Source organism: Prionailurus bengalensis, chromosome A2, assembly GCF_016509475.1.
Source record: "Prionailurus bengalensis isolate Pbe53 chromosome A2, Fcat_Pben_1.1_paternal_pri, whole genome shotgun sequence".
NCBI classification, from domain to species: domain Eukaryota; kingdom Metazoa; phylum Chordata; class Mammalia; order Carnivora; family Felidae; genus Prionailurus; species Prionailurus bengalensis.
This window is the reverse complement of record NC_057348.1, coordinates 156492109-156506669: the sequence shown is the minus strand read 5'-3', so window position 1 is coordinate 156506669 and position 14561 is coordinate 156492109. Positions and strand designations below refer to the sequence as shown.

At 40.1% G+C, this 14561-nt stretch overlaps 1 protein-coding gene across 1 annotated transcript; it reads left to right on the top strand.

Annotated features, from left to right (window-relative positions):
• Positions 1 to 4029: 4029 nt before the first annotated feature.
• Positions 4030 to 5519, top strand: LOC122486497 (olfactory receptor 9A4-like). The gene has a single exon (XM_043585870.1). The coding sequence runs from the start codon at positions 4467 to 4469 to the stop codon at positions 5409 to 5411; it is 945 nt and encodes a 314-aa protein (XP_043441805.1). The 5' UTR covers positions 4030 to 4466; the 3' UTR covers positions 5412 to 5519.
• Positions 5520 to 14561: the final 9042 nt, after the last annotated feature.

The window sequence follows — 14561 nt, the reverse complement described above, 5'->3', positions numbered from 1 at the left end:
ACCTTGCATATCTGGAATAAAACCATCCTTTTGTTATGGCACATTATTCTCTTTAAGTATTGCTGGATTTTATTTTCTCATATTTTACTAATGATTTTTCCTTTCATATTCACAAGGGATATTGGTTCTTAGTTTTCTTTTCTTTCAGTGGCCTTGGTATCAAGATTTAATTCTGACCTCATAAAATTAATGAGCAGTGTTCCCTTGCGCTCAATTTTCTGGAAAATTCTATGTAGAATTGGAAATATTTCTTCCTTAAAAATTTGACAGAATATACCAGTAAAGCCACTTGAAACTATAGTTTTCTGTGTGGGAGCATTTTAAATTATGAATTCAATTATTTTCCATATTAGGAATACTTAGGAAACATGTTTAATTTCTTTTTGAATCAGTTTTGGTAATTTTTAACTTTCAAAACATTTTCTACTTCAGCAGGTTTTCCAATTGATTTCTCATTTAAGGTATTTTAATATTGTTGTCTTTAATTTAAATGAATTATGATCATATCTTTGGTTAGTAGCAGATCAGGAAATCAAGAGTGCTCTTATCACACAGTCTTAGTGTCAGTGTGAATCAGTCCAAAATCTTTGGAATATAATTGGTGTTAATAGAAACCAATACCTTTAACATATCTACCTTGTAAGTGCCCAGTCTAGGGATTTATCAGAAATATCAATGTGTATGGAGTTATGATGTATAAAGATATTTATAGCATCATTTTTCACAATAAAATGAACACAATAAGCAATGATCAGCAGAGGGATAACTAATAAAGAATGGGCATCCCTATAACGGAACACTATGCAGAAATAAAAGTGGGCAACATGTATAGATATGCTTTATATATCTATTAAAAAAATTTTTTTTCATTTAGTTTTCCTGTTACAGGAGCTTCTATTTTTTCTTTAATTTACATCCAAATGAGTTAGCATCTGGTGTAACAATGATTTCCGGAGTAGATTTCTTAATGTCCCTTACCCATTTAGCCCCCCCCCCCCCACACACAATCCTTCCAGTAACCCTCTGTTTGTTCTCAATATTTAAGAGTCTCTTGTGTTTTGTCCCCCTCGCTTTTTTAAATATCATTTTTGCTTCCCTTCCCTTATGTTCATCTGTTCTGTGTCTTAAAGTCCTCATATGAGTGAAGTCATATGATAGTTGTCTTTCTCTGACTGACTAATTTCGCTTAGCCTAATACCCTCCAGTTCCATCAACATAGTTGCAAATGGCAAGATTTCGTTCTGTCTGATTGCCGAGTAATACTCCATTGTATATATACACCACATTGTCTTTATCCATTCATCCATCGATGGACATTTGGGCTCTTTCCATCCTTTGACTATTGTTAGTAGTGCTGCTATAAACATTGGGGTGCATGTGTCCCTTCGAAACAGCATACCTGTTTCTCTTGTATAAATACCTAGTAGTGCAATTGCTGGGCCATAGGGTAGTTCTATTTTTAATGTTTTGAGGAACCTCCAAACTGTTTTCCAGAGTGGCTACACCAGCTTGCATTCCCATATATATCTATTTTTATCTATTTTTATATATTGTTAAATGAGAGAGAAAAGGTTTTAAAATAGATTTTCACAAGATTTTCTATAAAGAATATGCAGATACATACTTATAAATTTTTTCTAATATTATATGGCAATCTAGTTGGGCTTGGCAACATCAGAAATGGGAAGGAAGATTATTCCCAAATTATACCCTTCTGCATCTATTGACACTCTCAGACTTAACAGGTATACTTCAAATGAAATCCCAAATCCAGATAAATGGTTGTAGCTGCCATTTTTTCTGTCTCGCTCTAGCATAAAGCAGACTTACAATTTACATTTGTCAGTTGGTTCAGGTTGTAAATATAACTGCCTACATTGGCTGTCCTTATGCTGTCCCGACTTTGAAGTGCCCAGCTGGCAAACATGGACACACCATAGAAATAAATGTAAGAATCTTGCTTGAATGCATACAGATGCATGTGTGTTCAGAAGAGTGGAAACCTGAGACAGTAGCAGAGAGTGAAGTACAATTTGGGGGCAGAAACTCTCCCCAGTTTTCTGGAAGGTCCTCAGAGTTAGGAGCAGGAGTCTCTCTATGAAATGAGTGAAGGAGGAAACAGGCTTTGTAGGGGATTTCTGGTGAAGTTAAGGCTTTGACTGAGACCAATATGCATGCTTTTAGGATATTGGTGCACATTTTAGATGTCAATTGTAATGTGTCCTATTGGGGGTTAGGGGATGATTTTTTCTCTGAATAGCTAAGAGAATCGGAGAAGAGTCTAGGATATAGGGCAGAAGGGGTAATCTGCTTAGAGTCTGAGATGTCTCTTGAATCCTAGACTTGGGGCCTTTGAGGAGGCAGTTTTGGTATTGAAAGCCTGTGATTGGTGAGATTTCAGGTTTCTTCATTAAGCAAAAAGTTTCAAAAGTTCTGACACTTAATTGGTCAAAAAAGGGAATAACTAAAAGTTTGTTCTGCTTTCCACAGTCTGATTGCTTAGGGACGCCCTGAACCTGGGCTAATTAAGAACAGGTACCTCAGTGACTAAGTCCCCTTGGGAAGGGGGTAGTGGGAGGGAAGGAGAGAGAAAGAGACCCTCAGTTCCCACAATGCTGTCATTTCTGGAGTTTCTGCTCAGCTCCTGTTGAGTAAGTTGCTGTGGCCCCTGTATATGCATCAGCAGTAGCCAGACAAGTTATCCAAGTCCTGGAGAGTCTGAGAAGGGTGGAGAGGCCCCTCCATGGGGGTGAGTATTTTCTCAGGGTTTTCCTCTAGGAAGGAAAGAGTAGGAGAAGATCAGATTGGAGTTCTGGGCTTGGCTACCTGTTAGAACAAAGGAGGCCCAGAGCTTAAAGAGTGGTTGAGGACATCACCGAATCCCCTCTACACAGCAGAGAGCAGATTTATTTCTCCTCTGTTCCAATGTTAAAAACAGTCACTGCTAAGATTCTTCTACATTTTTTCACCCAGTGCCCAATACACAGACATTTTAGCAATGCAGATCACTGAGCCATCCCCACAATACTGTTCTTAACCTGTTTGCCCATCATTCCAACCTTCAGAGGCTTGGAGGAGGTGGCATGAGTAAGGGAAGTGAAGAAGGGGAAATGGTAATGTGAGCCATGAAAGCAAATCAAGAAGAGTGGGCTCCACGGGGTATGGCCCGACTGCTTTAATGAGCATCAAGTACTATTTAACCATATAGCACACATCCAAGCAACCATCATGTAGGGAAATTTATCAGCATGACTTTATAGCTCAACAATAATATAGATGTAAATATAGATACAGATACAGACACAGATATAGATAGATAGATAGATACACACATGTCCCTGCCTTCATAGAGTTTATATTCTAGTATCATAGATGAACTGTGAATACATGAAATTAGATTTCCTGTCCTTCTTCCTTGCCTTATATTTATTCCAGCATGATGAATAGACTAGCATCATAATTGTACTTACTTGTCTTGTATATAATCTGGCATCCACCCTCCCCTTGAATGTGAGCTCCATAGGGCAGGAATTTTTGTTTGTTCTATCCACTGCTGAATTTGCTTAATGTTCAGTGAAGGAATGAAATTAGTATACATATCATATCAGGTAATAAAAAGTGCTACAAAGAATGGTAAAGTCCAAAAATGAACAAGTTATTCCTAATTGGTGTAGGGTTACTGGATAGAATCCTCTGAAGAGATGACATTTGAGTAATGGGATGAATAAAGTGAGAGGTCGAGATCCAGACATCCACAGGGGCTACTGGCCTCAGATCTATCCTTGTTAGGGACAGGTGCCACCTTTCCTCTCTCCCAACATTTTGCAAAGCACATGGGTTTAGGGAAGAATGACTCTGCCCTGGGAAATTATCTCCAGAGAGCTCCAGAGCTCTCATTTGTAGATGTTTCTGCTCTGTACCATGGAAGTTTACACTCTGGGGAGAGCAGGGGTGTTGGTCTTAGTCCGCTGCTGCTTTTCTACTACCCCAAGTTGGGTCTAGACAATACCAGTAAGGATGACGTGTAGGGTTCAATGTTCCATGATCTGACCATCACCTAGAACACTCTTATGTCATCTGCTACAGTTAACATAAGAAGAATGACACGGTCCCCGGACTGGTGTGGCTGATCAACACAGCTTCATAAGTGGTCAGTTTAAACACTCTTATCCTCTGTCCCTGGAGAGAAGGCCTATCCTGTGGTGTAAAAAGACAGAGAACGTTTTCTTATCCTCAGTAGAGATTCAGGAGTCTTCCCCTATTCCAGACAGGCAGACTTGAAGGTGATCACATTTATGTCTGACCTTGTGCAGAGCATTGCAGTCGGGGCATGTCACCACGTTCTCAGGTTGAAAATATTTTCTCATCCTAACCTGTCTTCCTTCTCTTTGGAGAACAGGACTATGTGGCACCATGTTACCAGTCTTTGATGTCTAGATTTTACAAGGAGCAGAAAAAAGGAGTAAATGATGAACAATCTCTCTAGTGCCACTGAGTTCTGCCTTCTAGGCTTTCCTGGGTCCCAAGAACTACACCACATTCTTTTTGCCATATTCTTTTTCTTCTACTCAGTGACATTAATGGGAAACACAGTCATCATTGTGATTGTCTGTGTGGATAAACGTCTGCAGTCCCCTATGTATTTCTTCCTTGGTCATTTGTCTGCCTTAGAGATCCTGATCACATCCATCATCATGCCCATGCTGCTTTGGGGATTGCTGCTTCCTGGGATGCACACAATATCTCTGGCTGCATGTGTCACCCAACTCTTCCTGTACCTTGCTGTGGGGACCACAGAGTTTGTCTTAGTGGGAGCGATGGCTGTGGATCGTTACGTGGCTGTCTGTAACCCTTTGAGGTACAACATCATTATGAACAGCCACACCTGCATCTGGGTGGTCATTGTGTCATGGGTGTTTGGGTTCCTCTCTGAAATATGGCCAGTCTATGCCACATTTCAGTTTGCCTTCTGCAAGTCAAATCTGGTAGACCACTTTTTTTGTGAACGTGGGCAACTGCTCAAACTATCCTGTGGTGACACTCTTTTCACAGAGTTTGTTCTCTTCTTAATGGCTGTTGTCATTATCATTGGTTCGCTGACCCCAACAATAGTCTCCTACACCTACATCATCTCTACCATCCTCAAGATCCCCACAGCCTCAGGCCGGAGGAAAGCCTTCTCTACGTGTGCTTCTCACTTCACCTTTGTTGTGATCGGCTATGGCAGTTGCTTGTTCCTCTATGTGAAACCTAAGCAAACACAGGCTGCTGAGTACAATAAGATAGTTTCCCTGTTTATTTCTGTGGTAACCCCTTTCCTGAACCCTTTCATCTTCACCCTGAGGAATGACAAAGTCAAAGAGGCCCTTCAGGATGGTATGAAACGCTGCTGTCGACTGGTAAAGGATTAAATCGCTCTACATCAGTTTTGTAACAATGTCCTCAGTATACATTTTTCAGTAACCTAGAAAACCCCAGCTTTTCTATTATCATTATTTTCCCTTCAAAAATAAGTAGTGTACAACTTATAATCAGGGCCATTGAGGAAGACATGGCAGGTAAAAAAGAAACCCATTTTCTGCCTATTAGATTCTCATTCCTCAGTTTCTGATGGTTCCCGACTTGAACCATTGAAGCCTATCCTTGGGAAGTGGGAGGATTAGGTAAAGGTAATACATACATGTTTGTATTTTTCCATAGCTCAATTAATTCGCCTACAATGCATTTTTGAAGATATATTTCTTAGTGGAGGAAGGAAGTGGGAAGAAGGGGAGGGGAGGCATCTGCCATAATAAGTACCAAGGGAGAGATGCTCACTTTGTTTCTTTATCAACTGTTGTAGAGATTTTCCTATATTTTTGTGCAATTTCTTGATGTGATGGCAATATGCACTTTAAATATTCTATGGTTCTCCTTTTCTCTGCTGGTTCTTCATGTTATCCAGGCCCCATTGCTAGTGCAAAGTACATACAATGTTATATACTCTTTGCCACAGAACCAATCTAGAGTGGAGATACGGGGATTGGAATACTTTTAGTAAGTCTTTGCGATATAAAGATATGAAATATTTTGGGACATATGGGGATTGAGACAAGTAAGAATTAAATGACTAATTATAGAGAAAGAATCCTGTGTTGTACAACTGCTTAAATCTACTATGTCTGTTGAGACTACTCCCAGACCCAGACTTTCGGCCTCATGATGCCTTTAGTTCTCTGTCTCTGAAATCCAAGTGTCTCGGGGCGCCTGGGTGGCGCAGTCGGTTAAGCGTCCGATTTCAGCCAGGTCACGATCTCGCGGTCCGTGAGTTCGAGCCCCGCGTCGGGCTCTGGGCTGATGGCTCAGAGCCTGGAGCCTGTTTCCGATTCTGTGTCTCCCTCTCTCTCTGCCCCTCCCCCGTTCATGCTCTGTCTCTCTCTGTCCCAAAAATAAATAAACGTTGAAAAAAAAAAACTAGCTTTGAAATCCAAGTGTCTCAGTACCCTGTCATAGATTTTCTTTATGGGGAGCATCAAAGAAATGAGAAGCTACCCTCTTAACTTGCAGCTCTTCAAGAATACAAGGCATGGTTTTATGACAATGCAAGTGTAGGAAGCTCATCATGTTGGAGGAAGGGGTTTGAAGGAAGGTGGGTTTTTAAAATTATTCTTATTTTTTATTTAAAAAAAGTTTATTTATTTTGAAAGGAGAAATTGTGTGAGTGGAAGCAGGTGCAGAAGAGAGAGGAGAGAGAGAATCCCAAGGAGTCTGTGTGCCATCAGTGACACAGTGTTGGACCTCACTACCCTGAGATTATGACCTGAGCCAAAATCAAGAATGAGACTCTTAATTAAGTCAGCCAGGTGCCCCAGGAAGGTGTTGGTTAAATGGTAATTCTCAGCACTTCCTGGCAGCCCTGAACTGGTGGCAGATATTCAGCCACCCAGCCGTGGATGATGGTGTTCCATAGAGTTGCAGAGTACTGTGTGAGGGTGCCTTCCCATTTGGTGAAGAAAGAGAAGTCTACCAACCATGATATAGTTGATTCCACCTCATATGGGCAACATATGAGGTGTTGGGTGGGGTCTTAATCCAGCCCATGCTCTGGTAGCTAACCCATAGGTTGTAATGGGACTGCATTGACTGGAGAAAGGGTTGAAGACATACACAAAGATGTCTTCCCACCCCCAGGCTCATATCCTGAGGTCTGCCCTCGCCAGAAAAATACTATTTTTCTCCTTCAGTAATCCAGAAAGGATGCCTTTATTAATTTACACAAAGGTTTTGCACAACCTACGTTGTCTCTGGGCTTGTAGAGGCAATTTAGGAGGACAGAAAAGAGAGCCTCACTGTCCTCATCGGTTTCTTTGGTTTCTGAACCTTCATCACCGATGCCTACTGCACCCTGTCCTGATCATCCTTAGTTCATCCACCACCTGTCTTCTTCCTCTTTCCCCTTGTCCTTGAGCTCTCCTATTCCTCTCTTTCTCCTTTCCCTTTCTCTCTTTTCCCTTTCTGTTTGAATCAGGCTCTGACCACCCACTGCTAATGCATTTCCTATTCTTCCCCTTGTCTTCCATCAACAATTCCATTCCTTTCCTGTATCTCAGGGATGCAGTGCTCTAAACTGCTTCTCTGAATGCCCCTGACCATGAGGAAGGAAGGAAAGTTCCAGGTCTAGTGATTTGTGATGGGGCATGAAACATCTTTTGTACCAAAGGAAGGCTCTTCTGTTTGGTCTTTGATTCTGAATGAAGGAAAGTTACTGTTTATGTTAGTCTGCCTGGGCTGTCATATCAAAACACTACACATTTGGTGGTTTAAATAAGAAAAAGTTATTTCTCATAGTTCTGGAGACTTAGAAGTCTGAGTTCAAGGTTCAGACTAATTTAGTTTTGGTGAGAACTATTCTTATGTGATGAGGCCCCCACCCATTGACCTCCTTTTAGCTTAATTACTTAAGAGTCCCCATCTCCCAAATCAGCTGCACTGGGTGTCAGCATTTCAACATATGGATTTTAAGGGAACATAAACCTTCAGTCCATTACACTGTCACTGTGCCCCTGCCCTGCAAGCCATCTTATTCTCAACCAGAATGCCTACTCCATGTTCACACTGGGAGCTGGGAGACAGATATGTCTGCCCACTGAGGCTTAATTTCTCAACCAGCAGTTGTCTCCTACCCCCAAATGAAGTGAGATTCCTCACACCATTTCCTCACTACTATATACACTATCAAGTCTCAATAACATTTGTTCTATTTATTTTTTGTCTTTACTTTTCACAACTAAGTACACAGATAATCAATACAGATATCTAAATATAAATACGAGTAATATTCCATTCTATATACACATCACATTTTCTTTATCCGTTCATCAGTTGAACAGTTGGGCTGTTTCCATCTTTTGGCTGGGGTAGATCATGCTGCTATAAACATCGGGGTGCTTATAGCCCTTTGATTTAGTATTTTTGTATTCTTTGGGTACATACTTAGTAGTGCACTTGCTGGATTATAGGGTAGTTCTATTTTTAACTTTTTGAGGAACCTTCATACTGTTTTCCATAGTGGCTGCACCAGTTTGCATTCCCACCAATAGTACAAGAGGGTCCCTCTCTCTTCACATCTTCACCAACACCTGTTGTTTCTAACCTGTTTCTAACACCTGTTGATTTTAACCATTCTGACGGGTGTGATGTGATGTCTCATTGTAGTTTTGATTTGGATTTTTCTGATGATCAGTGGTGTTGAGCATCTTTTCAGCCATAAAAGAAAATGAAATCTTGCCATTTGCTATAACACGGATGAAGTATTATGCTAAGCAAAATAAGTCAGAGAAAAACAAATACTATATGATTCCACTCATATGTGGAATTTAAGAAATAAAACAAATGAGCAAAGGGGAAAAAAGGTGAATGAGAGGCAAACCAAGAAACAGACTCTTAACTCTAGAGAACAAACTGATGGTTACCAGAGGGGAGGTGGGTGGGGGGATTAAATAGGTGATGGGGATTAAAGGGCACGCTTGTGATGAGTACCAGATGTTTGTATGGAAATGTGAGTCACTAAATTGTACACCTAAAACCAATATTACACTATTTGTTACCTAATTGGAACTTAAGTAAAAAATTTAAAAAAAGGAATTAAAAAATACTCGTTATCCTAATTCACATGTAATTATCATATTCAAATCTTAGGTATAATTTGATGTATCTCAGACATGATGTGTTGCAACTTTGTAACTTATTTTAAATATGTGCCTCTTAACATACTTTGTATTCTTAGTTATATGGTCAAAGTTAAAACAAAAACAAAACTGGAGAGAAGACTACTTTTACCAGGAAGTTTTTAGTAGTTTCTGTTCAGGAAAAGTTCCTTGGTGAAAGAAAATGCTAATCCTAGATAGTGTCTGTTATATACATCTGAGAAGACATTCACTTTTTTCCTGTTTTATTTCCTACAGGTATTTCATTATATTCCTACTAAAAGTTGCATAAATATTGTTGTATAGGATACAAAGTAAAATAAGTTTTTTTCTTTAAAAAATTAAAAAAAAGTTTACTTATTTATTGTGACACACACATGCGCAAACACACCCACGTGCGCGCGCACACACACACACACACACACACACAGCATGGGAGGGGCAGAGGAAGAGAGAGAGAGAATCCCAAGTAGGCTCTGCTCTGTCAGCACAGAGCTCAACTGGGGGCTGTAATTCACAAATTGTGAGATTATGACCTGAGCCCAGATCAAGAGTTGGACACTTAACCAGCTGAATCATCCAGGAGTCCCTACATTTTTGTTATTTTTAAATTTTTTTTAGAGAGAGAGCAGGGGAGGGGTGCAGAGGAAGAGAGGAGAATCCCAAGCAGGTTCCACGCTCAGCACTGGAATCTGACAAGGTCTGGGTGGCATAACCCTGGGACATGACCTGAGCCCAAATCAAGAGTCCAACACTTAATGACTGAGCCACCCAGATGCCCCAAAATATGAACTATTCTAGTATAAACTAATGTTCCTTATTAGGAGATAAGGAGAAAAAAGGAGTGGTGTGTAATTAAAACTTCTATTTCTTTTGCATAGCCACTGCAAATATTTATTTTCTTTGTTCCTAATGGAAATACCTCCAATGTTTTATTAATATTGATGATAAATTTTTAAAACTGAATAGGTTTGTGTGATTCCAAATTTTGCTCTTAAACGTCTTTGTTATTTTGTCCTATGAACATGAGGAAGTTTTTTCAGTAAAGATGCTGAATATAACTTTTATATAATTTGATTGATTTTTATACATTGAATATCTACTGCAGAAGAAACTTTGCTGAATGCTTTGGAATCATATAGATGGAAGGAAGGTAGTATTGATTGTATACTAAGTACCTTGTAATTTCTGTATATTGTCATTCAATCCTGGCAATAAGCTGTTAGGTGAGTAGTATTGTGTTCACTTAGCAGATTAGTATATAGCAACTAAATAAGACTTTAACAGGAGCACCTGAGTAGCTCAGTCAGTTAAATGTCTGACTTTGGCTCCAGTCATGCTCTTAAGGTTCGTGAGTTCGAGGCCTGCATCGGGCTCTGTGCTGACAGCCTGGAGGCTGCTTCAGATTCTGTGTCTCCCTCTCTCTGCCCTCCCCTGCTTGTGCTCTCTCTCTCTCTCCCTCTCTTTCTCTTTCTCTCTCTCTCTCAGAATAAACATTAAAAACTTTAAATAAGACATTAAACAACTTGCCAAAATATACTCAGCCATGAGCCATATCATTTCTATCTGATTGGAGAAAAGTAAAATTCTAAGAATCCTAGTGTTCGTGTGAATTCTGATGAATAGAGCTTTTATTCATTTATTAAAAAAACTTTTTTTAACGTTTTTTAATTTATTTTTGAGACAGGGAGAGACAGAGCATGAACGGGGGAGGGGCAGAGAGAGCGGGAGACACAGAATCTGAAACAGGCTCCAGGCTCTGAGCTGTCAGCACAGAGCCCGACGCGGGGCTCGAACTCACAGACCGCGAGATCATGCCCTGAGCCGAAGTCGGACGCTTAACCGACTGAGTCACCCAGGCGCCCCGATTCATTTATGGTGGGAATATAAAATATTATGGCCCTGGTAATTCATAACAAACTTAGTAAGCATATGCTGTGCTTGTACACTGTGGCCTATTCTCATATGTTAATGCTTTCTTCATCTGCTTTAAGTGTCCTGATGATCTTATGAAAAAATTCTTTTTTTATATAAATAAATGTTCATTCATTTTTGAGAGAGAGACACACACAGAGAAAGAGACAGAGAGAGACAGAGAAAGGGACAGAGGATCTAAAGGGGGCCCTGCACTGATAGCAGTGAGGAAGGGAGAGGCAGGGGGGTGGAGAGGAAATCTCAAGCTCAATGCTGTCAGTGCAGAACCCAACACAGTGCTTGATCTCATGAACCCATGAGATCATGACCTGAGTTGAAATCAAGACTTGGACGCTGAACCGATTGAGCCACCCAGGTGCCCCAATTTTTAATATTTTGAAACAAAGGTTTATTTTATTTGTGCATAAAGTTCTCTTCTAAATTGGTAAGTTCAATAAAGAAAAATATAAATGGTTTTTGAAACTATGAAAGAGTCCAACTTGATTGAAAATTAAGAACAGAAAATTCAGCAAGAACATTTTTTGAATAACAGTTATCTTTCAGACAATGTGCTGAAAATATAGCAGGAAACATAGTGGACATGGTCTCTTCCCTGATAGAGCATATTTGGTGAAGAGATATACCATACAGAGTGAAATCACACACACACACACACACACACACACACACACATAAGATATATAATTAAAACTGTGGATCATTCAGGAAAGAAATTGTCAGGTTGTCTTAAGTCTGGGAGTGATCTTTGAGACAATTCCTGTAAAGGTATGGGGGAGAATTTGTTTGGGCAGAGGGGAAGCTGACTGGTGATGAAGTTGCCACAGAGGCTTCAACCCCAGGAGGAACCAATCCCACCAGGAGCCCTGGAGCTAGGATGGCTCTTTAGAATTGTGCTGACTTGTGTCCTTACCTCAAACACAGGAGCTGGACATTTGCACTCCTGCATCTACAGGTCATTGGGTACAGGCTACCTTAGAGGAAAGGCTATAATCTTGGTGGAGGCACTTCTGCTTAACTGAGGGCAATTTCTAAGGATAACCTCAGCTATGGGGTGGGGTGAGTACCTTGGTCCTGAGGGAGGTCTGGGGAAGGCACATAGCATCTACTACAAGGGTATTTGGAGAACACCTGACAGGGAACCTGAATATGTCTGTGGAGGTTAGGGAAAGCCCCTATAAGAAAGGATCATAGGGTGCTCAGTGGCTCAGTGGCTCAGTTGGCTAAGCATCCAACTTCAGCTCAGGTCATGATATCACAGTTTGTGGGTTTGAGTCTGGCATTGGGCTCTGTGCTGATAGCTCAGAGCCTCCTTTGGATTCTGTGTCTCCCTGTCTCTTGGCCCCTTCCCCGTTTGTGCTCTCTTCTCTCAAAGAGATTATTTATAATAACTCTCAAAGAATTATTGAATAAATAAACATTTTTTAAAAAGTTAAAAAAATAAAGTGATCATTAACTGATGTGTGGCATGAACAAGGCAAAGCTGGGTGGGAATGGAGCGAGCACATTAAGAGTGCATTAAGAGCATGCACTAAAGCCCTTGAAAGAACTAAAAGAATGTCAGTGCTGCCGGACAGCATGGGGTGAAGGAAGGGAAACACAGACGACATGAGAGAAAAGCATTTCTAGAAATCATATAGATCCTCACAGCACTCGGGACAGTGACCAATGAGCAGTGAGAAGGTTTTAATCAGGGGAGAGACCTGATGCAATCTGTGTCTTAAAAGATCACTCAAGCAGTTATGGGGAGAACAGAGTAGAAAGAGGGAAGTGATGGCAGACGTGAAGGTCAGTTAGCAGACTTTTGAGGCAGGCAAGTAAGGATAATTTTCTCTCATCCCTTCTTTTGTGGGCAGGCATTCAGCACTTGGGGTAATAACCCTATCTGTCCTCCTAGATCATCAAGGTGGCTCTTTCTTTCTCTGGTCCATGTTGACTTCTCCTCTTGCCTGTGTCTCCAGTGTGCTTATGTGGAATATGGAAAAAATATAGACATGGAATGGCCTTCAGGTTTGGCCAACTTTGAGTTTGGGCAGTCACCAGCTTTACTCACATAAACAATCCAGTAATCAAGGGTAACTTTAGGTACCGAGTCTGGTGTGGTCTATGAGTGCCCATGATGTTATCTGGAAAGAGCTGATTCTGACAAAAAGTTTAGCTTTGCAGAGGAGTTCCATGACCAAAGGTAATGAGTGGAGAGCCTCAGCAGGAGGCTGAGAGGCTCAGTGCATCATTACAAGGCTCAAGGACTAGCTCAGTTTCTGCTCCTTGCCCCTTCACTTTGGGCAAGGTAGAGATTCTGAAAGAGAGGTCAGACATCCTGTACCTCACTGCCCTGATATTGCAGAAGAGAAAACCAAAGCCAGAGAGTTGAACACTCACATACCGAATTGAATATAACATAGCTAGTGGGTATGAAAAGGAATTAGCATTCAGGTTCCTGATTCTAATCTCAATAGTTTATCCACGATTGTTCACTATCTTGAGATCCTTTAACTTTCACCAAAGACAAATATTTTAAAATTGTGCTCTCATGTTATAAGCTTTACTGGTGGTTTATATCTGTCATCCATTTTACAAACTAAAGTTTGTTTGTAAACTTAAGAGGTGCTTGCCGAAAGTTACTCAAAAAGGTGATAGAACGTGGTCAAAGAGAACATCTGTTTGGAGAATGGTCTGGAAATTACTTGTTACATTCTGACATCCATTAGGGTTAGTTAAGCCTGGTCTTCACCTTGTGTTCTTTTAACTTTCCCCATCCTCACACCTAATCCACAACCATATTCGACATACCTTACTTTGTCTACCTATTCTGTTTAGCCTTCAGTTATATAGTTTATACTTAATATAACTTTATACTTCACTTAACCTTACCTCATTTCTCTACCCATCAATCCCCTAATGATGAGCCCTCTCCTGTTATAGTTTGGATTTATTTTAAAAATATTTTCAACATTTTTAATGCTAATTTTCATACAATAATGTAGCCATTTGATGTGTAAATTTCAGTGAGTTTTAACGAATCTATACATACATGTAGCTATCACAACCAAATAATAAAATATGTTCATCACCCTAAAGGTTTCTTTGTGTTCCTTTTGAATAAATCTCCATTTTCATTCCTAACCTCAGGCTGTTTTCTGTTATTATAGATAAGATTTTTTGTTTCTTGAGCTTATTAATGAAATAATAATATTTATGTCAGGATTCTTTTGCTTACTGTAGCCCTGTACAGAATTATCCATGATGGTGCATCTATCAATAGATTTTTATTTCTGAGTAGTGTTCCACTGTATGAATGTACCATTTATTTATCCATTCGCTTATTAATCATCACTTGGGTTTTTCGAGTTTATTGTGAATAAAATTGCATTCATGAAGATGTCTTTTGTGGATGTGTTTTCTTATAGCTTGGGAAAATATCTAAGAGTGAAGTTGAATTAT

Bases quoted from the DNA above. Each gene is read 5' to 3' on its own strand.
- LOC122486497 (XM_043585870.1), top strand. From the start codon at position 4,467: ATGATGAACAATCTCTCTAGTGCCACTGAGTTCTGCCTTCTAGGCTTT.